We start from the raw sequence: 23932 nt of genomic DNA, 5'->3' as shown, positions 1-23932 counted from the left end.
GTTGCCGTACTAGAAGCAACAGACTGGCAGGGCTGCCTGCAGCAGGGTTGTCAATTAGGGTAGTCAGGGCAGTCAGGGGAGTTGAAGACTCCCGAGAAAATACGCAATTACCGTATTTGGAAGTATTTAGAAGTTAGCGACTGCGTTGCCAGCGCTTAGAGCGGGTAATTTTCGCCGTAAAATGTGGTATTTTCCTCGGCGGTGAGCTGTAAAAAAGCCTTGGCGTCGATGTACCTACAGGCGCACTGGCTGCGATCTTGGCAACGGAACGCTTTCTGCAGCGGTCACGTGGTGTGGTGGTGGCCTGAGTTGAAGATGTGGAGCCTATTCCTCAGCGATCTTATCGTCCAAACAAAGCACTCCGCAACTGCAAAGCTGGAGAAAAGGAGTCACATGATCTCAATGGCGAGGATGGCTGGGCTTTGGGGCGTGGTGGCCCCACTGTGCAGTGGCACACAACGACAAGCCGCGTTTGCGCCTTGCAGCAGGAGTGGAGGGAGGGAGAGAGAACGGTCTCCGCTTTTCGCGAATTACCCCTGAGGAGAAAGACTTGGTTGCGCAACAACGCAACTTTGGCTTCTATTATACTTACCACCTAGTTTTTATTAACCGCATATCGCCAAACCTAGCGGACATATCTTGCCATGGTTACACCTACAAACGCGCCTCCCAACGTATTCCTTGGCAATAGCATTTACGGATACTTGTCCTGTTATAGTATAGGCACGGGTTGCGCGTGCGCAACCGATCAACCAACTACGCTCCCTAGTCCTGTGGGCAAAAGCCCCTCCGGCTAGTCCCGTCCCTGCGCCCGCGCCCGCGCCCGCGCCCGCGCCGAGTCACGAAAACACGGGGAAAAATGAGCATTTTCAACCAGAAATCCAAGTTCAAGGTCAAAGCCGACATCCGCGCCGTGCGGCAGGCCGTCGAACCGGCAGGCCGACCAAAGCCTAAGCAGCAGCAGCAGCTTTCCGCAGCCGGCGCGAGCGGGAGCCGAGGACGCGCATCGCCGTCGGGCGGGGGCGGCGGCAGCGGCAGCGGCAGCACCCCGCGGGCGTCGCCCAGGCCCGGGTCCATCGCAGCGGCTCGGCAGCGGCACAGGCTGCAGAGCGCATCGCCGCTCCCGCCGTCGGGCGACGAGGGGGGGAACAGTCGCAAGAGGCACGCCGTGTCTAGCCGGTCGCCCGCGAGCCCCAACTTCTCCGAGTCGGGCGACGATGAGGAGGAGGACGACTGGGAAGAGAGCCTCGATGCGCGCAAGCGGAGCAAGCGCGTCCACCAGTCGCGCGCGGACCCGAACCGGTCCTTTGCGCATCCGAAGCTCTGGGCGGGCGGCGACGAGAACACGGAGCGCCTCCCGATACTGCACGCCAACGACGTCGCGTCGCTAGAGCAAAAGTGCCAGCCTGCTCTCGGGCTCGCGCAGGAAGACGTCGTCATAAAATTGCAATATCCGGGGGCCAGGTATCCAGAACGGTAAGCTATCCCCGGTGACATTTCGGTATTGGGGGGAGCTCACTAACAGTGCCCCGCTTTTAGTTACGAACTAGTATGGGGAAAGGACAAAATCGAGGCAGTTAAGGACATCGTGAAAGTTGTAAATTTTGTGGCTTCAATCTATCTGAACGACGAGGACGCCAAGCCATTTCTAGACCAAAGTACCGGCATCTGCCGCCGGTTGGAAAAGAGCAGGAACACAAAAGACGGCGCTGGGTTCAAGGTGGCAGTCAAGGAATACAACGAACGCCTTATGGGCCTTCAGCGAAAGGGTGTCATTGCGAAGAACCTAGGCGATCTGAGTGGGATCCTCCGCGAACTCATTGCCTTCATTCTTGACCAAATATATGACCGCACCGTTGCGCCAAACGTCGAGCTGCTCTCCAAATACGAAAATGGCACCGACAACGTATACGGCGAGCTGCTCCATCCTTTCATCTCTGACATACTCGAGCGGGCCGGTTTGACGTCTGACAAGGTTTTCGTCGACCTCGGCTCGGGTGTCGGAAACGTCGTGCTTCAAGCCGCGCTGGAAACAGGGGCCGAGAGCTGGGGTTGTGAGATGATGGAGAACGCCTGCAACCTTGCGGATGCTCAGAAACAGGAGTTCTTGGTCCGGTGTCGTCTCTGGGGCCTCGACCACGGGAGCGTGCACCTCGAAAGGGGTGACTTTCGGAAAAGCGAGAAGACACTGGCGGCTCTGAAAAGGGCCGACGTGGTACTAGTGAATAACCAGGCCTTTACAGCGCAGCTCAACGACAACCTCGTCAACATGTTCCTGGACTTGAAGCCTGGCTGCAAGATAATATCTCTCAAGACGTTTGTCCACGACAACAAAAATGCCGAGAATGACGTTGCGACATCGATTCTCGATGTCGAGCATTTGACGTATCCCGAGGAATACGTCAGCTGGACAAACGCGTCCGGCACCTTTTGCATCTCGACGAGGAAGGGCTAGCCTGGAGATTATGGGGAGTCCGGTATTAGCGGCTGAATGAGTATCGAGTGTTGCGCTTGTAGGCGCTGGTCCGGCGGCCTCAGCGCTGGGGGGTTTAGTGTTTTTTCTTCATGATTACGGGGAAGCGGAACTGAGGAGTTTGTCTATTCATGTAACTGTATTTTCAGCAGCCTGGCATGGGACCGAAAAGGCGATCCGGAGCGGAATCGCGAGCTTGTATATACGTACCTTGTCCAGAATACCCTGTGGGAATTGAATCTTGAGGATTATGTGGCCTTTACCGATTTGTCGAGCGTATCTGAATCGCTATGATTTCCCAGCGAAGCCAAAGCCGGGGATGCCGTGTTACTAGGCCCTACCGTTTCTCGAGTAGGGCTCGTTGGCTCTATTCATGGCATCAGCCTCTTGGCTGACTCGTTGTATGTAGCGCTCGACGAGCTGCTTGTTCTCGACCTCCTTGTCTCGGCGCCGCTTCTCCTCCATGTCGAGCTGCATGTTCAACACAGCTAGCTCGTCCTGCACGTCTGCTACCAGTTTGTTCTTGACTCGCAGTTCTTCTTCCCGGTCTCGAAGCTTGATGGTCAGCGTCCGACGCTCGGCAGTTAGATCCCGAATCATCTTTGCGTCGGCAGCGGTCCTGGTCCGTAACCGCACTAGTTCTTCCTCGGCGGCCTGTAGGCGATTCTGGAACTGGCCTTTCCCACGAAGAGCCTCTGCTAGATCAAACCGAAGCCGGGCATCGCTAGCAGTATGGACATCAGGCGTTGGGGACCCAGCAGTGCCCTTGCTGCCTAATGGAGACGTCTCTGAGAGCGCCTGGAGGGCTGCCTTTTCTGCCTCGAGGGAGGATACACGGTCCACGAGATGGGAACCTGTGGGCGGGTGGGCCATTGAAGGTTAGCAAAACCGAGCGATCCTCCTGCGTCATCGGGATGGAGTGGGGGAACCGACAGGCGTCGATAATCTCGCGGCTGGCGGGGTTCTGCTGTCGCTCGGCATCGCGGATGCCCTTCAGAAACTCGTCTCGCCAGCCTGACATGGTGCTGCAATTCTGATTTGAGATGGGAAGGTAGATGAGAAGGTCAAGGTGTCGAGAGTGGGCGGATATGATGTTCGCAACAAACTTAGCCAGACAGCTGTAGACCGAAAGTCAAGTTGGGTCCTCAGTGCGGCCACAAGCCCACGATCGTTTGTCAGAGGGTTTCAAGGTGCAGGTGGACTGGGCTATCGGGCGGGGTCTGTGCTGTGCTGTGCGCTAAGTTCCAGGTTGTCATCAGCTGACAGGGGTTGTCCAAGGTGCCCAGATCCACCTGGCACAGGCAGCTCGAGGCCAGCACTGCGATTCCGCAACACCATGGGGACCTGACAAGGAAGACAATGGACGTCGCTCACCCCACGGCAGGCTGGGAGCAACTTGGCGGACGCTTCTACCGCAAGATCCAACTATACACGCAGGTTTTTGACCAGGACCGCGACCTCGACAACTACCTTGTCGCGGGGGCGCAATACGGCGGGGCGATAGGTGGGTGGCTGCTGTTGTTTTCCGCCCGTTCAAGCTCTGCTCTGCTCTAGCTATGCTTCGAGGCAGCTAGCTAGCTAGCTGAACTTGTGCTCTAGCCCTCACGCGCTGACCTGGGCCGTCTGCAGCGCTGTATCGCGATGAGGAAAAGCTCGTCGCCTTCCATCCGGCAAGGTCCACCAAGCCCAGCATAGAAATCTACAGCTGCGCCGGCAAGCCAATCCGCAGCATCCCCTGGGACAAAGGCTCCATCCGGGGCCTCGGCTGGTCCGAGGACGAGAAGCTGCTGGTGGTGACAGCGGACGGCACCGTCAGATGCTACTACGACCTCCAGGGAGATTTTACCCAGTTTTCTCTCGGCAATGGCGCCGACGATGTTGGTGTCAGCTCTTGCCGCTTCTACGGCCACGGGCTGGTCGCGCTGTTGTCAAACAATGCTCTTGTTTCGGTCTCGTCGCTGGACGAGCCGCGCCCGAAGCTCCTGGCGTCGCCCCCCGAGGGCAAGGTTCACGCGTGGACCTTGATCCCGCCTGCGTATACCCTATCGCGCTCCGTCGAGGTCCTCTTGAGCATCGAGCAGACCGTCTACTTGTCCGACGCCACCGAGTGCGAGGACCGCTTCCTAGACATCGGCCCCTTCACCCACATCGCTGTCTCGCCCAACGGCAAGTTTGCCGCATTGTACACAGCCTCGGGTCAGGCACATGTCATTACGAGCGATTTCCAGAACCGCCTGAGCGAGCACGATTCTAAATCTAAGATCGTCCCAAAGTACTTTGAATGGTGCGGCAACGATGCCGTCGTAACCGCGTGGGAGGACGAAGTCCATCTTGTCGGTCCTGCCGGGTCGCTGGCCAAGTTTTATTACGACAATGGCCGGGTCCATATTGTCCCAGGTGAATAGTTGTCTTAATGTTGGTAACTGCGTCACGCCTCGCTGACATGCCCCCAAGACTTTGATGGAGTTCGCATCATCTCCAACGACACGTGCGACTTTCTGCAGAAGGTCCCCGATGTCATTGAAGACGTCTTCCGCCTCGGTACAGACTCGCCGGCATCCATACTCCTGGATGCCGTCGAGCAGCTCGAGATGCAGTCGCCAAAGGCTGATGACAACATCCAGCTGATCCGATCCCACTTAGTTGAGGCGGTCGATACGTGCGTGAACGCTGCGGGCCATGAATTCAACATACACTGGCAAAAGCAGCTCCTCAAAGCTGCCTCGTTTGGCAAATCGGTGCTTGACATCTACAACAGCGACGACTTTGTCGATATGTGTGAAACTCTGCGCGTCCTCAATGCCATCCGCTTCTACCAGGTAGGCCTTCCGTTGTCGTATGAGCAGTTCCAGCACCTCTCACCCTCAGCGCTCATTACGCGTCTACTCAACCGCCACGAGTACCTGCTGGCCCTCCGGATAGCCGGATACCTGCGCCTGCCCACAGATAAGATCTATGTGCACTGGGCTTCCGCAAAGGTCCGTGTCGGTGCCGAGGACGATGACGCCATCTGCCGCAAGGTGGTTGAGAAGCTCTCGGGGAAGCCGGGCATTTCCTTCGAGGCTATTGCCCGTGCCGCTTACGACGAAGGAAGGGGCCGGCTAGCTACGGAGCTCCTGAACCACGAACCGCGCGCCGGCCGCCAGGTGCCGCTGCTGCTTAGCATGGAGGAGGACGAGGTTGCTCTAGACAAGGCTATCGAGAGTGGTGATACGGACTTGGTGTACTTTGTGCTGCACCAGCTCAAGCGCAAGCTGCCGCTCGTAGCGTTTTTCCGTGTCATCAACGCTCGACCCACAGCCACGGCACTAGTAGAGGCGTCGGCGCGCCTCAGCGACGAAGATGACCGCGAGGACACGGCACTGCTCAAAGATCTGTACTACCAGGATGACCGCCGGCTGGATGGGGCCTCTGTGTTTGTCCGCGAGGCGCTACGCCAGTCTGACAGCCGGACCGCGGTCGACAAACTAGCGCTCGCTGCTAAGCTTCTCACTGATAACGCCAAAGAAAACACATTTGAGTTGAGCGCGCTCAAGGAGGCAGCTACGTTGCTCCGCATGCAGGAGGCCTTTGACCGTGATCTGACTGACACCTTCACGGGGCTGTCGGTCAACCAAACCATATTCAAGCTAATACGGCTCGGCTACCACGGGCGAGCCAAGAAGATCCATAGCGAGTTCAAGGTGCCGGAAAAGGTCGTCTGGTGGATTCGGTAAGCATATGCCCGATATTTCTACAGAGCCACCGCTGACCAGACAACATAAAAGGCTGCAGGCACTTGTGGCCAAGAGAGACTGGAACGAAATTGAGGAGGTGTCGCGGACGCGAAAGAGCCCCATCGGCTGGGAGGTACGAGAAGCAAATCACCAAGCTGCACCCGAACTTGCTAACCGAATCGCGCGCAGCCATTTTACAGCCAGACATTGCAGGCGGGTAATCCACGACTGGCCGCCCTTTTCATCCCAAAATGCACGGGACTCGAAGTCGGACAGGCCATCACCATGTACGAGAAGTGCGGCATGCGTGTCAAGGCAGCAGAGGAGGCGGTCAAGATCAAGGACGCCGAAGCGTGGAGCAAGCTTCTCGAAGCAGCGGGTAGGGACACTCAAGAGGGGCGCGAGATTGAGCGCCTTGGGCAAGCGTTTAGGAGATGAATAGCTCGTGCGCTTCATCTGGGCTGTGAGGCATATATTGGTACTAGTGCACATAACAAGGTATGTCTTATATTTAATTCAGAGTATGTTGCTCAACATTTTGCTTCGTGGCACGTTTAATATGTCATACCAAGTACTGATGATTGACGATAACTAGAGTACGTAGAAATGTATTTATCTCACCCCACTCCGCGTATTGAGTCACAAGCAGCAGAGTTCGGTTGAACCAAGTTTTTTCCATTAAACAAGGTGAAAAAATCATATCCACCTTATGCTTAAGATATATAAACCTACCGCTGGCTCTGGCGAGGCCGTTGGACATACAACAAAACCTTGCTCGAGAGTTCGCCTTTCCTTCACACATCATTTCCTATCATCCTACTCCCACTCCTACGGCTCAGATCGACGAGGCCAGGAGAGAGTAACGCATCAAATGGATGGACAGCGTGGTCCTTGAGATATGATTTGATACCCAGCTATCCTACCATACCTACCAACATTCCCTACCTTCCCTACCTTCTCTTCCCTACCTTACCCTATCTACCTACCTACCTCGCCTTGCAATAGAGAGAAAGACATGACCGCAACCTGGAACCCACAACTAGCCGCAGCCACCTACCCGCCCACCCTCTCTCCCAAGTGCTTCCTAGCTGTCCGCGTGCGTTGAGCGTATATTTCGAGGGTGGTTATAAAGGAAGAGATTAACCAAAAAGTCATGACATACGAGAAACAAAGAGGAAAAAGCTAGATAAAGTGCATCGCAAACATCCTCCTTCCCCCCCCACCCCCCGCCCATCAAACAACCAACGCAAAAACACACTCGCTGCATATAATACGCAAAAGGGTCCCGTGTCTGTCTCTCTCGCAATGCTGAAGTAGGCCCGTAACCAAAAGAGAGAGGTGGGGGGAAATGTAGAAAGAGAAAGGATAAAAAGGCGAACCCCTCTCCCCCGTCTCTTCTTATTCTTCCCTCAAACGAAATAGCCAACTCCGTTTTGATGCGCCCTAGGTTATACAAATCTCGTCGAGTGAGAGGGGAAACCCACTCCAAGAACCAATCACACTGCCCCCGCCTTCTCGCCAGCAATGCATGCTCACTAGTACTAGAAGGACCAAAATCAACATGCTACTGCCTGCCCCATGGGGTAAAAAAAAGAAGACAGGAAATAGGAAAGAAGCACGCCAGCCTATTGGATGTCGTCTTCCTCAGCACGACGAGCGGCGATAGCAGCCTCGAGACTGTCAATTCTGACTAGGCCACCTCCGCCTCCGCTACCAGTTTCGCTTGCAGGAGCTCCGTCTAGCCGCAGGCGGACGCCGCTACCGTCAAAGACCCACGGCCCGGCGTCGTTTCGCGGCGTTATGGGGCCTTCGTGACTGTTAAGGATAGGAGCTCCCGTAGGGGATGGGGTGCGAATGTCCCTCCGACCGTCACCGCCGGTCGAGATATTGGTAGGGCTCGATACTGCACGCTGGCCTGCCGCGCCGCCTGACGGAATTGGCATGGGGTTAGATGTAGTGTGCGATATTACAGGCCGACCAGAAACCGAGCGGTTGCTAATACTGCTGCCGCTGCTGCTTCTTTCGCCGCTTTCGAGGAAACCCGGCGCAGTATCCGCCTGGGTCACGGCCTGCGTTGCGGCCTGGGGCAGCTGGGGAGCGTCCAAAAGCATGGTGATGTCTCCGGTCTCCGGTTCCTGGGAAGGACGCGACTGTGACGGGAATGGGTGGCGGGCGCTGCGGACCGACTCCCTTGACCTACGCGGAGGCGCTAGGGCTGATGGGCTGTCCGAGGCGGGCTGCGGCTGCAGAAGTGTTCCCTCTGGTGGATGCTCGCCCTCGTCCGAGTCGAGCTGCTCCCACTCCTCGGGGTCCTCGACTTCGGCCTCGAGATCGGCGGCGGCGCGGCAGTTGGGGCAGATGAAAATCGGATAAGACGGCGAGGATAGCAGAGAGCGAATGCACTTGTAGTGCCATGTATGTGAACAGGGGGCAACAAACAGACACTGGCAGGGCTGTGGTACTACTAATCAGATATGACGGGCCTTGCAGACTGCCCCGGACCACGGAAGTGACATACCGCGATGCTATTAAGACATATCGAGCAATCCTGCGAGTACGACTGCGCAGACGAGTTATTCCCCGAGCTGGCGGTCATGTTGCGTAGCCTCTTGTGGGTTGTCATACTGAGAACGGGTAAGGAGCAGGACATGGAAGTTGAAGGGATTGCTGTGGACTTACTTGAACGTGTTTAACTTGTTCTGCCAGCCGCGATTTAGCTCGAGCCGCATCTTGACGCAGCGAAAAATCATCTCCTCGCCCCCTTTGAAGTCTATGCCCAGCTGCACGATGTCGCCGTCGTTGACTGGGAACGGTTTTGACTCGGTGCCGGGGGGACTGAGGCGGATGTGGTTCAGGAAGGTGCCCGAGCTGCTTTTAACGTCCCTGATATACCACTTGGCGTCTTCATACCAAAATTCGCAGTGCCTCCGGCTGACAACCTTGCTCTTGAACCCGACCGGAGCGGCCGACGGCACGTTAGGCGGCACATTAGGCTGGCTATCGCGTTCCGAATACCTCCCGACACGGATCACCTCGGAGCCCGAGGGCAGAGTGCGCGAGACGGGCGTGAATGTGAGCGAGGGCCGCGTTGCGCGCGGGTCGTAGAATGTGCTGAAGCGGATTGAAGGTAGAGCGTCCATAGTGCCGTCATGTCTGGCCATGGCGTCGCCCGTAGTGGCGGACCGTGCCCGGGTCATTGTAGAGTTATTTGTCGTGGCGGCGGCGTTTGCGGCGTCGGCAGTGCCCCCGGTAACAGTGGGGGTTATAATAGATGGGACAGCTAAAGAATCGCTAGATCGCCTTCCAGAGGCCGTCGACGGCGTTGATGGTAGACCGAGCGAGGGTGGCCGTAAAAATATATTAGAAGACGAAGAGGAGGGGTTTACCGCAGCGGGTAGATTCTCGGACGCGCTGGTATGCCGTGTCAAGGGATCGCTTTCGGCTCGTAAGAGGCTGGCCGGCAGTCTGAACAGAGGCGACGAGGGGGAAGCCGATGGGGAAGGTAAAAGCGACGTCTGAGCGGGGGGTTGTTGAGAGGAGTGCTGGTGATGTTGCTGTTGCTGTTGCTGGTGCTGGCTGCTGGGGGCGGTGCCGTGTTCCCGTGATAGGAGATGGTAACTTCGGAGATAACTGAGGCCTCGCAGCCTGCTTGATCTCGAAGTAGGTGGCACCGGCGTAGCAGAAACCGCAGAGACAGCGGTATTCCCAAGGCCCGGTGCTGTGGGCGCGGCAGGAAACATTGACGGGGGGGCTCCAAAGTTGACGATTGCCGGCGCTGTGTCAGTCCGATGTAAATGGGGATGGAAAATTGCCTTAGGGGGGGGGGGAGGATGGTCGTTAACAGACATCTATCAGGCAGCCTACGCTCCATTCCCTGCGAGGTCATGCCGCCTCCATTGGCCTAGGGGATGGTCAGTGGACTCACGGTGCTTGCTCGTATTTAGTGGGCTGAGATGGGAAATGGACGAATTAGCACAGTGCTGCCTCCGCTGGCAACCTTACTAAGGCCTGTTCCCAGGCCAAGTTTATGCACCATCCCTGGGGGGATGAATGATTTTGCTTATCGATAAGCGCGGTGGTGGCCGATTGCCTGAGAATTTGAACCGGGCCCGAACCCTCGTCTGTACTGTATAGCGCTCACACGACATCCCAGAAGCCTGTGCCGGACCACATCGCCGCCATGCTTCGAATTTGCCGGCCTGCGCGGGCCCTTGGCCAAATCCGCTCGCCATGGATCCCGGCAAGAGCAGCAATACACGTTGCGCCGGGGACTGCGGCTGGCAGGAAGAACACAATAATCACACCCTCGATGACGACAGCGACGAGGCGGACGTTCGCCACTGTGCGGTCTCAAACACCAAACCATACACCCAAGGCAAGTCCGATCATGTGTACACCAACGCTTACACCTGCGTCCCCACGGCCATAGGCCATGATGGCTGCATGGCGCTAACAGCTGGACCCAGGATCCAACAGAGCGCGACGCTATCACGACGTTGTCCAACGGCATCCGCGTGGCCTCGGAAGACCTGCCTGACGCTTTCTCGGGCGTGGGAATCTACATCGATGCTGGATCGCGCTACGAGAACGACTCACTTCGTGGCGTGAGCCACATTATGGACCGGCTGGCTTTCAAGTCGACCACCGACCGCACTGCTGACGAGATGCTGGAGATTGTCGAGAACTTGGGCGGCAACATCCAGTGCGCATCGTCCAGAGAGTCCATGATGTACCAAGCCGCCACCTTCAACGCCGCCATCCCCCAGACTATGGGGCTGCTGGCCGACACTATCCGCAATCCAAATCTCACCGATGAAGAGATTGAGCAGCAGCTAGAAACAGCCAAGTACGAAGTCACTGAGATCTGGTCCAAACCTGAGCTGATCCTCCCCGAGCTGGTCCACACGGCTGCCTTTAAAGACAACACGCTTGGCAACCCGTTGCTCTGCCCCGAGGACAGATTGGAAGTTATTGACAGGAGTTATATCCGGGCGTACCGACAGGCTTTCTACAGACCAGAGCGCATCGTTGTTGCATTTGCCGGCGTCGCGCATGCCGAGGCCGTGAGACTTACTGAGAAATTCTTTGGCGACATGACCGCTTGGGAAACTCCGGCGATATCCAGGACAGGCTCTGAGACGTCGCTCGACTCGCTGCAGTCCGACTCGAGCGACAGCTCGGCCACGGGATCGTCATCCTCCACAACCAGCCCTTTGGTACAACAACCCTCTAGATTAATATCTAAAATACCCTTCTTAAAGCACCTCTCCACCTCCGCGCCACACAATGCCTCCGTCATCACCCCGGAGACCTTCTCCCGCTCCACGCACTCCCTCGTCCCCATCTTATCTGAGGACCTCCAACGGCCTTCCCAATACACTGGTGGATTCCTCTCGTTGCCGGCGCTGCCATTGCCCCTCAACCCCAACCAACCTACTTTCACTCACATTCAGCTCGCCTTTGAGGGCCTCCCTATCTCATCGGACGACATCTACGCCCTCGCTACATTACAAACGCTCCTCGGCGGCGGCGGGTCATTCTCGGCGGGCGGCCCTGGCAAGGGCATGTACTCGCGGCTGTATACTAACGTGCTGAACCAACACGGCTGGGTCGAGTCCTGCATGGCCTTCAACCACTCGTATACGGACTCGGGACTATTTGGCATCGCCGCCTCGTGCTACCCGGGGCGAACCCTGGCTATGCTGCAAGTAATGTGCCGCGAGCTCCAAGCTCTCACCCACGAAGGGGGCTTCTCGGCGCTCAACGAGATTGAGGTGGCGCGCGCCAAGAATCAGCTCCGCAGCAGCCTGCTCATGAATCTCGAGAGCCGCATGGTCGAGCTCGAAGACCTCGGCCGCCAGGTCCAGGTGCACGGCCACAAGATCCCCGTGCGCGAGATGACGGCCCGCATCAACGACCTGACAGTAGAGGATCTGCGGCGCGTGGCCAAGATGGTCGTCAGCGGTATGGTGCAGAACCGCGGCGCAGGCAGCGGGGCCCCTACCGTCGTGCTACAAGAGGCTACGGCCCAGGGCGTCAAGCAGACCACACTCCCGTGGGACCAGATCCAGGACGTCATCTCCCAGTGGAACCTGGGTAGGCGTTGATGCACTGTAACCTGTGCGTCTGTCCGTATGTAACATGTATAATAGCGGCTGAAAACTGTATAAAATAGATATATGTATTAAAACGCGCACATCCGGGCTAGAGTTTGTGGGGACGGCTACTTATTCGTTATACAGCCTCATTACGATCACTGTCGCCGTAATGGGACTTGGTTTATCGCATGTCTTTCTCGTCCCACCACGTGATCCGATTAGTGGCTCTTGTAAATACCAATTGGACCTTCTAGAGGCTTGTACATATGTATATCTCGTATAAATTGCAGTTACCGACCTGGTATCGAAAACTTCGCCTGCGGACCTAAGCTATGTTGTCCTAAAACCATCCTGTCCGTCCTAAACCCCATATGATCCCATCCCGGCCTGTTCCATTCCATCCCACCTTATCCATCCCAGCCATGCCAGCTCCACTTCGGCCCGACCCAACGGCCCGAACCATTGTTATATAGTCCGGTGAACCCCATTTATAAATGCCATCTAAGATTTATGTATGCCCGCGGACATGAAAACTCACATCCCATCACAGCTTTGACCGGACCGCCTCTAGTCTATACTTGACGTCTTTGAGTGCCTTGGTGGTGGGTTTCCAGTCGTCAAACTGGCAGAGCAGCTCGGCTGTCTCAGAGGAGAGCTCTGTCTTGACAAAGTCCTCCTCGAGGAGGCCCCGCATGATCCAGGGCAGGTGATACGGGTTGGGGGTCGATGGGCTGTGGTGCTTGATAACTTCACACGGGACGTCGCCGACGTCGGTCGTCTCGAGGGCGTGTGTCACTGCCAGACTAAAGCCCGGGTTAGATAGAACGATTGCAAATAACTAACCGGCACTGCTAGCGTTACTAGGGGTTCGGATACGTACTCGTAGACTTGCTCATCGTCATAGAGCCTAGAATGCCCCTCGCCAGAATACAAGCTCCCTGCAAGAGGCTGCGACAGCTCTCGAACGAGCCCATGGTCTGTGACGCCCAGATTGCGCAGTTTCAGCGCGAAGCCAACAAGGTGGGCAATGCTGAGTATGGTTAGTCGGTCCTGCATCTAGATGTATATAGAGAGATGCAGACATACAAGTCGGGTGTGTGGATTCTGCCATCTATAAAGACGGCTCGGTATATGTACGGATGGTGGGCCGGAGCATAGATGGCGGACTAAGAGATGTCAGTGTGGTCCACAAAAGCGTGGCCAAAGCATACACGGCACATACCTCCAAGGGGACGAGTTGGTCATCGATGCTACCAACATAGGTGACGCGTGTTCCGTAGCGCAGCACCGCCTTAACAGAGTATTCGAGCCTCCTGGACACCTCGCTCTCAGGATCCGCAAACTCCCATAATTCTGCGGCCGTCCCCATGAGAATTCCCATGCTCGATCGGTAGTCCGGAAAGGGGCCTAGAGAGACTCCGGCTAGTGGCGCACTGTCAGCATTGGCACGTCTAGGCAGGGCCATAACAACTTACCCATGGCACATATACCGATCTTGGCCGTTGTGATGATGCCAAGCTCAATGAGTTTTGCAAGCAGCATGATGCCAACGGGGACGCCTTGGGAGTGGCAACCAACAATGATGAGGTCGGCATTGCGGATGTGGTCAATCCAATTCAACAGCAATCTCCACAAGTTCTCGACACGATCGCTAATCTTGCCCTCCCCTTCAAGGGCAACCTTTTCAATCTCGCAGTCCTCGCAGCCATTCGCATCGGCCCATCTGCGGATGGCCTCGGCGCAGTGGTTCGCGAACTTTATAGATGTACCAGTCGGCTGGCCAATCATTGGGCGCAGATAGGTGGCCGGGAAGAGGCCATGGACGCCGATTGCAATGGCATTCTTGATCTTGGGCCGTTCCCTCGCCAAGAAAACGTGGTTTGCTGGTGGCTGCTGTGTCCGGAGTAAGAGCTGTGCAATCTGCTGCACAATGGAAGGATTTTCTTTGAGACGGTATGTATTATTAAAGGAAGGGAGGACGAGATTCGGCGGCAAGGCTTTCGCCAATGTTGGCGTTTTGGAAGGCCCGGCCTTCGCAGCCGGATCCGATTTCGGAGTGCTGGGACGGATAGGGGGGAGGTCATCAATATCCATTGACTGCGGACGGACGCGTTTGCTTTTCTTTGACGACGTCCCCTTGGCTGGAGACGCAACGACCTTTGTCTGATCGTCCCGTGCCGTCGACTTCAGGGGCGCCTCCTTGACTGGAGTGTCCTTGGTCTGGGTGTCCTTGACCTCTATCGAGTTTGTCCTTTTGGGGTGCGACTCGGAACTATCCCCAATGACAGCAAGCTGACCCGGCTCCTCACGGACGGCAGGCATCTTGCCAGACTTTGAGCTCGTATCGCGGGACCAAAACGCCCACGTCGACCCTGCTTTGGGCGGTGGTGCTGGCATCGCATCTGCGACTATCGGAGGAGCATCTTCCATCACAACATCTTCGGGTTCCTTCGGTGGCTCGCTCGTCTCCACCGCGTCGGAAGTTGGTCCTGGTGCATTGGCTGTCGGAGCAGGGTTTGCGACACCCGTTGCCCAGAACCCGAACCATGAACTAGGTCTCGTCTGGTTGAGAGCCCCGTGAGTTTCTGAAACCTGCTGCTCTGACTGCGCATTTTGAACAGGGTCGGTTGGCTTGGTTTCCGAGGCGACGGGCTCGACCGGCTCTGATGCAACGGGCCTCGGGGCAGAAAGCTCTTGACCAGGAGCCGGCTCTTGGGCAGGAGGATTTGGGGGAGCCGGCTCTGAGATAGAGGGCTCCTGAGTGACTGTTTTGTTTCCAAACCATCCCCGCCAGCTAGACGTAGTCGGCGGTTTCGGTACCGGTTCGTCGGTAGCCTGCGAGCCAGTATCTTGCGGCTTCGCAAATGGGGCGGCATCTGGAATTGTCTCATCGTCCACCCGCTTAATATGGGCGTCACCAGGCTTCGCTGTCGCATTCTCATCAAACTCAGGCGCGGGATTGGGGACCTGCTCGTTTGTGGCTGCTTCATCCTCGTGAATTTTTAGTAGTGAGGACGTAGACGGAGCCACACCATCGAAACTCATGCTGTCGGCGCTCTTCTTGGTATCAAAGCGGCTGAAGTCGGCAGTGGCCTTTGGCTGCAGAGTACCGCCTAGGATTGTCTCGCGAGCTACCTGAGTAGAAGCCGAGGATTTGGGGGGTCGCGGCCACGAGCCATACCAACTACTAGTTTTGTGCACCTATGTCCACAGTTAGTGATGGCGGGCGGCCTGGGCGTCTCAAATCGGAGCCGATTGGAGAGACCAACCTGCTTCGGAGCCTTGCCAGGCGATGGTATTGGGGTGCCATTCTCCTTCCCATGCTGTTGCTGGGACTCGTGCTGTATCTCCTGACCAGCAGATGGCACTGCCGGATCTGTAGCACCAGTCGCAGCGCGAGGGAGCTCTGGCGGCTGCGATTGCGATGCCGGAGTGGATGACGACGACGCGGATGATGGTTGCGACGGCATCGCTGTTGTCGATGTGGATGTCGATGTTGAGCTTCCCTCGGCGGGATTGCGTCTTGCCCGCTTCCGAGGACCCATGACGCTGAGTAGATACGGGAAATGGCGATGACTGCAGCGGTGCAGCCAGACGGGAGTGACCAGCGCGGTTGGTTATAACGTGGCCGACATGCTAGGGAGGTTAGTTTGCTTTGGCCGTGGTTGCCTGCCGTTCGTGCTGGGGTGGCGCCGATGACACGGACGGATTGGCTGTACGGATAGGGACCTAGCAGACCCTATGTTGGCCTGCTGGGAAGTACGTCATTCGCTGGAGCATTGGTCCCGTCTGCACTCCCACTACACCACTAGACAAACCTAAATCCTGGAGTTAAGTAACGCGCCAAACACGCCAGAATGGGCTTGATAAGAAGCCCGCCTACTCTAGGGTGGTTTTAGTTATGATGTTGAGTTTCTTAAAGTCCTTGAACTTCACGGAGAATGCAACAGGCTGCTTGTGCGGACCCGAGGCGTGGGGATCATCTGAACTTGGTGCATGGCAGGCATCCAGCTCTTCCAATACACTGTACAGTACGCGGCTACATACTGTATGTACAATCCAATCCCTGAATGTTTGTTGGCCTTGTACCTAGGAACGAGGAGAAGAGAATCGCAAATGACCCGGCAGAAAAGGCCTTTAATAGGTACTTTAGATACGAGGTAGGTCTCTAAAATTTCAGAATAGGGGTTCTAATAGTTATTACCTCCTCGGCGAAAAACTTATAGGACGAGCCATAAGGAATTGAGACCTTTTAAACCTTGGGAAGTCCCCCGCTAACAAACATTCAGGGATTAGATTGTACAATTTGGCCCAGACCCTTGTCGGTACGGAGTGTCACGCCTGTAAGACTTGTGGACATGAGTTGAGCTGTCTGAGTTACTCCGTGCTGGTAATTTGAAGCACAGTGAAACTCTTGAGGGTGCCCCTCTTGGGCAGAATTCTCCCGCTTCCTCCATACCGCCTTCGTTATCGTTATCGTCAACGAGACCCACCTAAAAAAAATTGTGGTGGTGCTTTTCGGGGCACCTAAGTCTGAGCGGGTTCAAAGACGGCGTTCAGTGTAAGACCTTGTCGCTACTCTCCTCTCCAATTGCAGCAATTTACGCTGCTAGGCTACTACAATGAGTTTGTTGAAACGCAAAGAAGGGCCTGATGGCACCTCAGCTTCGTCAAAGTCGGCCCGACCAGCATCCGAACCTCGCCCTTCCAAACGCGCAAAGCCTAGCGAGTCGGCGAAGGACGATAAAAAAAAACCCGTGAAGGCTGCGAAGCCCGGGAGCTCTAAGCCGGAGAGCTCAGCGCCCGCCGCCACGTCGGTTGTCTCTCGACCGAAGAAGGAAGAGCCACTGTTTCCCAGAGGCGGCGCCAGCATTTTGACTCCGCTCGAGTACAAGCAGATTCAAATCCAGGCCAGGAACGACGTCCTTTTCGAGCAGGAAGCCGGCGAAGCTGGCAAGAAAACTAGCAAGGCTACGACTAAGCAAAAAAAGAAAAAGTCCAAGGGTGATGAGGCATCGACAAAACCCGCGCGAGACGAAGATGCCGTGAAAATTGAGGGCCTCAACTTCAAGAGGTTGGTCAAAGGCTCCCTTGTCCTCGGCACCATCTGCGCCATCAACCAGCTGGACGTTGCGGTTGCGCTGCCAAACAACCTCATTGGCCATGTCTCTATAACTGCCATTTCCGACTGTCTCACCAGTCGGCTGCACGCAGACGCTGCTGCGGACGACGACGACGCAGAAGAGAATGAGGACGACGTCGACCTCAAGTCTCACTTCCGGATTGGCCAGTTTGTCCGGGCCTACGTCGTATCGACAGTTGACGGGTCTTCGACGGCCCCTGGGAAGCTTAAACGCCGTATCGAGCTCTCTCTGCAGCCGGCACTCGCCAACTCGGGAACGTCAGAGCAAGATGTTGTCGAGGGCTCCACGCTCATGGCGTCTGTTGTGAGCGTTGAGGACCACGGCTTCGTTATGGACATCGATGTAGCCGACTCAACTCTGCGCGGGTTTCTGCCACGAAAGCAGCTGGATGAGAGTGTTCCAGACGAAAACATGCAGCCAGGCTCGGTCCTGTTTTGTATCGTAACGGGCAAGAGTGCGAACGGCAAGGTCGCGCAACTGTCCACCCTGGCCGGGAAGCTGGGCAACGCCAGCAACCCACCCACGGCAGCCACTAATATCGACTCGTTCCTTCCCGGAACTGCAGCCGACATCTTAATTACCGATATAAGTCAGCACGGACTTGTTGGAAAACTCATGGGCTCTCTGGATGTGACCGCGGATCTGATTCACTCAGGGGCCGGGCCTAACGGCGTCGACCTCGAAGAGAAGTACAAGGTAGGCTCGCGGCTGAAAGCGAGGGTTATCTGCACGTTCCCAGCTGCCAAGAGGCCCAAACTTGGCATTTCCGTCTTGCCACACATCCTGTCACTCAAGCCCAAGACGGGCACCAAGGACGGCCAACAGGCCCTGCCGCTACAGCTTCTCCCATACTCTGCTTTGGTGGAAGCTTGCACGGTGCGGAGGGTTGAACCTGAGATTGGCCTCTATGTTGACGTTGGCGTCGATGGCATCTCCGGATTTGTACACATCTCGCACGTCAAGGACGGCAAGGTCGATTCTTTATTCGAAAACAGCGGCCCTTACAAACTGGACTCGGTCCACCCCGGCAGAGTCATTGGCTACGACTCATTCGATGGCATGTTTCTTCTTTCGTTCGAGAAGCACATCCTGGACCAGCCCTTTCTCCGCATTGAAGACATTCTCATAGGCGCCGTGGTTCCCGGTGTCGTGGAGAAACTTGTCATCAACGAAGACGGCCTTGGCGGTCTTATTGTCAATATTGCGGATGGCATCTCCGGGCTGGTTCCCGAGATGCATCTTGCCGATGTCCATCTGCAGCACCCCGAGAAGAAGTTTAGAGAAGGCATGAAGGTGAAGGTCAGGGTACTGTCTACCAACCCGGCTAGGCGCCAAGTCCGCCTAACGCTGAAGAAGACGCTGGTCAACTCCGACGCGCCTCCCATCCAGTCCTACGACGAGTTGTCGATCGGCCTGCAAGCTCCCGGAACAATCGTCGATGTGCTGCAGCATGGCGCCATCGTCCAGTTTTATGGCAGGTTGCGTGGCTTTCTCCCTGTGTCTGAGATGAGCGAGGCCTACATCCAGGACCCGAAGGAGCACTTCCGCGTTGGCCAGTCGGTCAGCGTGTTCGTCATCAGTTTCGACCCCGACGCAAGCAGGCTTATTGTTTCTTGCAAGGATCCTTCTGCATTCGGGCTCGAAAAGCAGCTCGCCCTGAAGAAACTTGAGATAGGCGACCTCGTCTCAGCCAAAGTCACCCAGAAGACCGAGGACGACATCTTTGTTGAGCTAGCGGACAGTTCGCTCAAGGCAATCCTACCAGTTGGTTATCTTACGGATAAGTCCGTAAGCAAGACACAGTCGGCGCTGAAGAAGATTCACGTCGGTCAGACATTACCGGAGCTGGTTGTCCTCGAAAAGAACGAAAGCCGGCGGTCCATCACTCTCTCACAGAAGCCCAGTCTAGTTAAAGCCAGCAAAGAAGGCAAGTTGTTGTCTACGGTCGAAGGTGCGCGCCTAGGTGACACGGTGCCTGGCTTCATTCGGCACATCACTCCTACGGCTGCCTTTGTGCAATTTGCAGGAAAGCAGACTGCTCTTCTCCCGCGGTCAATGATGCCCCGAGACATGCAGACTAAACTCGACTTTGGGCTACACAAGCTGCAATCCCTGCTCGTCAAGATTGCGTCAATTGACAAGGAACTTGGCCGATTGGTTGTCTCCGTGCCTTCAACTGACGAAGAGGAGGTCAAAACGCCTGCCAAGGCCAGTGAAATGGCCGTAAACTCGTTGGACGCCTCGATCGCTTCAGTAGAGGACGTCTCAATTGGCATACTAACTAAAGCCAGAGTGGTGTCCGTCAAAGACACGCAGCTCAACGTTGAGCTGGCCGACAACATCCAGGGGAGAATTGACATTTCGCAGGTCTTCGACAACTGGGATGAGATTTTGCATCCTACGAAGCCTCTAGGCCAGTTCCGGCCAAAACAGATTGTACGTGTCCGTGTTCTGGGCGTCCACGACGCTCGCAACCACCGCTTTCTTCCCATCAGCCATCGATCTAGTCACTCGGTCCTCGAACTCTCTACACGGCCAAGCGACCTCAAGGACGGCGCGGCTCCCGAGCCGCTGTCCTTGGAAAAGATTCAGGTCGAGTCTACTTATTTGGGCTTTGTCAATAATGTTGCTAGCAATCACCTCTGGGTCAACCTAACCCCCAATGTGCGCGGGCGAATCAATGTTATGGAGGCTTCGGATGATCTGTCACAACTAAAAGATCTCGCAGAAAGCTTCCCCGTTGGCTCCGCCCTTCGCGTGCGTGTGCTGGCTGTAGACCCCTCGAACAGGCGACTCGATCTTTCAGCCCGGACTCCCGGGGCTGCGTATGATCTGACGTGGGATAAAATCGAGAAGGATATGGTGCTGCCCGGCAGGGTCACCAAGGTCAACGACCGGCAGCTCATTGTCAAGCTCAGCGAGTCAGTCGCCGGGCCTGTGCACATGGTCGACATTGCCGACGACTACGACGAGGCCAATCCGCTGGCACACTCCAAAAACGAAATCGTGCGAGTTGCCGTTGTCGAGGTAGACAAAAGCAACAAGAAGGTCAGACTCTCAATGCGGCCTTCCCGTGTCCTAAACTCGGCATTGCCCGTGAAGGACCAGGAGATCACGAAAGTCGAAACGCTGAAGGCAGGCGACATCGTTCGGGCATTTGTGAAAAACGTTTCTGACAAGGGGCTTTTTGTCCTTCTCGGTGGCGACGTGACTGCGCTGGTGCAGATCAAGAACCTCGCCGACTCGTACCTCAAGGAATGGAAGGAACACTTCCAGGTCGACCAAGTGGTGAAGGGCCGGGTAGTCTCGGTGGCTGACGGGCGCATCGAAATGAGCCTCAAACCATCTGTGGTGGATAAGGACTATGTTCCTCTGCTCACCATCTCCGACCTAAAGGAAGGCCAGGTCATCACTGGCAAGGTCCGCAAGGCAGAAGAATTTGGCGCCTTTATTGAAATCGACGGTTCAGCCAACCTTTCCGGGCTGTGCCATCGGAGTGAGATGGCGGAGAAGCTAGTCAAGGACGCGAGAACGCTCTATAACGCGGGAGACCGCGTGAAGGCTATTGTGCTGAAGGTGGACGCAAAATTGAGGCGTATCAATTTGGGTTTGAAGCCCTCGTACTTTGATGACGATGGCGACGAGGACAGCATGGACCTCGATGGTGAGGACAACGGTGCAGCTCTGGACAGCGGGGACGACAGCGATGTCGATTCGCACATGAGCGATGCCGGAGGCGCTGTTCTCATCACTGGCACCGACAACATGCAGGGTGATTCTGACGGCGAGGATGACGACGACGACGCCGACAACGACGTTGCCATGGGCGATACCCCTGCAGATGGTCTGGCAGGTCTGGACGCGGGCGGGTTTGACTGGTCTGCAAGCGCCGTGGACGCGGATGCCGACACGAAAGGTGCCAATGCCATCATCGACGCACCAGCCAAGAAGACAAAGAAACGGCGGGAGCCCGAAATCCAGGTCGACAAGACAGCCGAACTCGACACCCACGGGCCACAGACCTCCAGTGATTACGAGCGTCTTCTACTCGGTCAGCCTGATTCTTCGCAATTGTGGATTGCCTACATGGCCTTCCAGATGCAAGTCAGCGAGCTTGCGAGTGCACGCCAAGTTGCCGAGCGCGCAATCAAGACGATCAGCATGAAAGAGGAGACGGAAAAGCTAAACGTCTGGATTGCCTGCCTTAATCTCGAGGTTGCATACGGGACAAGTGAGACAGTTGACGACGTCTTCCAGCGGGCGTGCACATACAATGACGAACAGGAGGTCTACGAGCGACTTGCAAGCATCTACATCCAGTCTGGCAAGCAAAGGGTAACCGGGCCCCATGTTGAGGCCACGTAAAGTTGGACGTCTACTAACTGCTGAGCAGAAAGCTGAAGATCTATTCGAAAAGATGCTCAAAAAGTTTGGCTCCAAGTCGCCCGATGTCTGGATCAACTATGCTCACTTCCTGCACACGACGGCGAACTCGCCAGACCGCGCGCGGGCTCTCCTTAAACGCGCCACCCAGTCTCTCGGCACCCAGACCCATATGTATCTCGCTCTCATGCCCAAGTTTGCGGCGCTCGAATTCCGGTCGCCCAACGGCGACCTGGACCAAGGCCGCTCTCTTTTCGAGAGTCTGCTGGCCAACTACCCAAAGAAGTTTGACCTGTGGAACCAGCTGCTGGACCTCGAGACATCAGTTGGTACCGCCGATCCCGCCGTCGTCAGGGATCTGTTTGAGCGCGGCAGCAAAGTCAAGAGCCTCAAGCCCAAGCAGGCCAAGGTGTGGTTCCGTCGCTGGGCCGCGTTCGAGGAGGAGAAGGGTGACGCCAAGAGCCGCGAGCGTGTGTCTGTCAAAGCTCAGGATTGGGCACGCGCTGCGGGAGAGAAGAAGCGGACGGCCGCAGCACCGGCTGATAATGCGTCTGACGATGATGAGTAGTGGTATATGGCCCTGTATCTCTCCAGACCTATATTCTATTTTTTTGTATGTTTTGCACGTCTGGCCGTCCCTATAAGACGTTGTAAAGAAAAGGTATTCCATCTGTAGCTAGCCGGCCATCGCAGCTGCTTGCTTTGTGCTTCTCCCTCCTAGTCTCGTCCTATTTTTGAAACGTCACAGCTTCGATTCGAATTGACTTTAGGGTCCCACACGTACGTGATAACATTCTCCTTGTACATGTACAATACAGGACCAAGACACCAGCTCACCAACCGAGAGCAAGACAGATCTGGGGTCGCAGAACCGATCTTTGCCAAGAGATCCCTGATTCCCTTCCCGAAATCGAGAGGCTTCCTCTAGCGCCTTGGATAGTATATATTATCGGAATCGTGTACATACATAGTATATACATTCGCTTCGTACTGTGTAGCACCCGTACATAATGCGCCGACGTTACCAGCGCTACGGGGTCGGGTGATGTGATCGACCGAAAAAGGGACCAAAAGGGGTTAACGAAAACGACAAGCCTACATTCTATGTACTACGTACCGCTTTTATTACCCTTCCGCGTTTATCTCTCGCCTGCTCGGAATTAGTCCATTTGCGGAAACTTGAATATGCGAATCGGCGCCAGTCTTGAGCGTCGTTGCGTGCGTGCTATTGTGTTCTAAAGCCCAATGACATGGATCGATGGCATGGCTGTCGGCCCACAGCCTAGGAGTGAGTGTATTGCCGGGCAGGGCCGTTGTTGTTCTGGACCGGGTTATCCTGTGCCTGATCGTGGAAAGCCGCCTGGAACAGGCCTACTTCCGTCTTTGGCAGCGGCAAAATTGTCATAGAAGTAACCTACAAACCAGGCCCAGTCCGGGGCGTTCCATTACTAGTAGACATATCACAGCCATCTTCGACATCTTTGAGCTGGACGAGCATGACCGGAGACATGACATGGTGATCTAGGAAAGGTCTGTTCAACCGTCACACATAGCAAGCAAACCCGCTGGTCGTTTTCGGAGGGACCGTCGCGAACCAGGCCAGGCACGGAGTGGCCCGGAAGTGGTTTAAGTGGCGATGCGGGAATTCCGATACTTCACAACAACGTATATTTTTTCTGTTCTTAGTCAACGACTACGTGCGTTAGTGACAATCCGCGCAAGTGGCAAGCTTGAAGTGGCTTGGGCAGTGGAACTTGCGCAGGATTGCTTTTAAGAGTTAATGCAACACGGTAGTATCTAGTAGGTAGCTCTCTATCAAGGACAAGAAGCTTTCCTGTCCCAGGCTATGCAACGATTGACTTGGGTTGACAGACAATAGGGACTCGGACCAAAGAAAACGAAATGTCGAGTGTTGGGATCATGTACTCCCCCAACACCAACAATATCTGAGAAACCATGCCATGACATCACTTTTCGTCTCAAACGTTACCTACCTCACCTTTGAACGTATGTAGCGCGTATAACTAGGTCAAAGTCTTGCGTCGAGACTCTTCGATTCGCTTCTGATTATTTATATATATATATTTATATATTTCTCTCTTGGATGTGTGGAACCCA

General features: G+C 55.7%; 7 protein-coding genes across 7 annotated transcripts; 4 read left to right on the top strand and 3 right to left on the bottom strand.

Moving 5' to 3' along the window:
• Nucleotides 1-729: 729 nt before the first annotated feature.
• B0T26DRAFT_219164 (histone-lysine N-methyltransferase, H3 lysine-79 specific) lies at nucleotides 730-2629 on the top strand. The gene is made up of 2 exons (XM_060433839.1): nucleotides 730-1476; nucleotides 1540-2629. The coding sequence occupies exons 1-2, from the start codon at nucleotides 860-862 to the stop codon at nucleotides 2453-2455; spliced, it is 1533 nt and encodes a 510-aa protein (XP_060298370.1). The 5' UTR covers nucleotides 730-859; the 3' UTR covers nucleotides 2456-2629.
• Nucleotides 2630-2803: 174 nt separating this feature from the next.
• B0T26DRAFT_739679 (autophagy-related protein 16) lies at nucleotides 2804-3494 on the bottom strand (the record flags this gene model as incomplete). Its single annotated transcript, XM_060443743.1, has 2 exons — nucleotides 2804-3327; nucleotides 3407-3494. 2 exons carry the CDS (start codon nucleotides 3492-3494, stop codon nucleotides 2804-2806), a joined length of 612 nt encoding a protein of 203 aa, XP_060298369.1.
• A 338-nt stretch (nucleotides 3495-3832) lies between these two features.
• On the top strand, nucleotides 3833-6627 carry B0T26DRAFT_749841 (Vps16, N-terminal region-domain-containing protein; the record flags this gene model as incomplete). The annotated part of the gene is made up of 5 exons (XM_060445157.1): nucleotides 3833-3977; nucleotides 4103-4870; nucleotides 4928-6185; nucleotides 6241-6322; nucleotides 6379-6627. The coding sequence occupies 5 exons, from the start codon at nucleotides 3833-3835 to the stop codon at nucleotides 6625-6627; spliced, it is 2502 nt and encodes an 833-aa protein (XP_060298368.1).
• Nucleotides 6628-7814: 1187 nt separating this feature from the next.
• Nucleotides 7815-9386, bottom strand: B0T26DRAFT_641928 (uncharacterized protein; the record flags this gene model as incomplete). The annotated part of the gene is made up of 3 exons (XM_060437393.1): nucleotides 7815-8642; nucleotides 8708-8813; nucleotides 8869-9386. 3 exons carry the CDS (start codon nucleotides 9384-9386, stop codon nucleotides 7815-7817), a joined length of 1452 nt encoding a protein of 483 aa, XP_060298367.1.
• A 983-nt stretch (nucleotides 9387-10369) lies between these two features.
• B0T26DRAFT_851207 (mitochondrial processing peptidase alpha subunit-like protein) lies at nucleotides 10370-12512 on the top strand (the record flags this gene model as incomplete). Its single annotated transcript, XM_060447640.1, has 2 exons — nucleotides 10370-10536; nucleotides 10646-12512. The coding sequence occupies 2 exons, from the start codon at nucleotides 10370-10372 to the stop codon at nucleotides 12294-12296; spliced, it is 1818 nt and encodes a 605-aa protein (XP_060298366.1). The 3' UTR covers nucleotides 12297-12512.
• B0T26DRAFT_702701 (uncharacterized protein) lies at nucleotides 12513-16218 on the bottom strand. Its single transcript, XM_060441637.1, has 6 exons — nucleotides 15557-16218; nucleotides 13763-15488; nucleotides 13510-13709; nucleotides 13374-13453; nucleotides 13168-13317; nucleotides 12513-13090 (listed from the first exon to the last, which is right to left on the bottom strand). Exons 1-6 carry the CDS (start codon nucleotides 15830-15832, stop codon nucleotides 12832-12834), a joined length of 2691 nt encoding a protein of 896 aa, XP_060298365.1. The 5' UTR covers nucleotides 15833-16218; the 3' UTR covers nucleotides 12513-12831.
• On the top strand, nucleotides 15921-22382 carry B0T26DRAFT_749837 (uncharacterized protein; the record flags this gene model as incomplete). The annotated part of the gene is made up of 3 exons (XM_060445156.1): nucleotides 15921-15931; nucleotides 17014-21766; nucleotides 21825-22382. The coding sequence occupies 3 exons, from the start codon at nucleotides 15921-15923 to the stop codon at nucleotides 22380-22382; spliced, it is 5322 nt and encodes a 1773-aa protein (XP_060298364.1).
• Nucleotides 22383-23932: the final 1550 nt, after the last annotated feature.

This window comes from Lasiosphaeria miniovina (genome assembly GCF_030549165.1).
Source record: "Lasiosphaeria miniovina strain SMH2392-1A chromosome Unknown B0T26scaffold_3, whole genome shotgun sequence".
Classification (NCBI taxonomy): domain Eukaryota; kingdom Fungi; phylum Ascomycota; class Sordariomycetes; order Sordariales; family Lasiosphaeriaceae; genus Lasiosphaeria; species Lasiosphaeria miniovina.
This window is presented reverse-complemented; position numbering and strand designations above follow the sequence as displayed.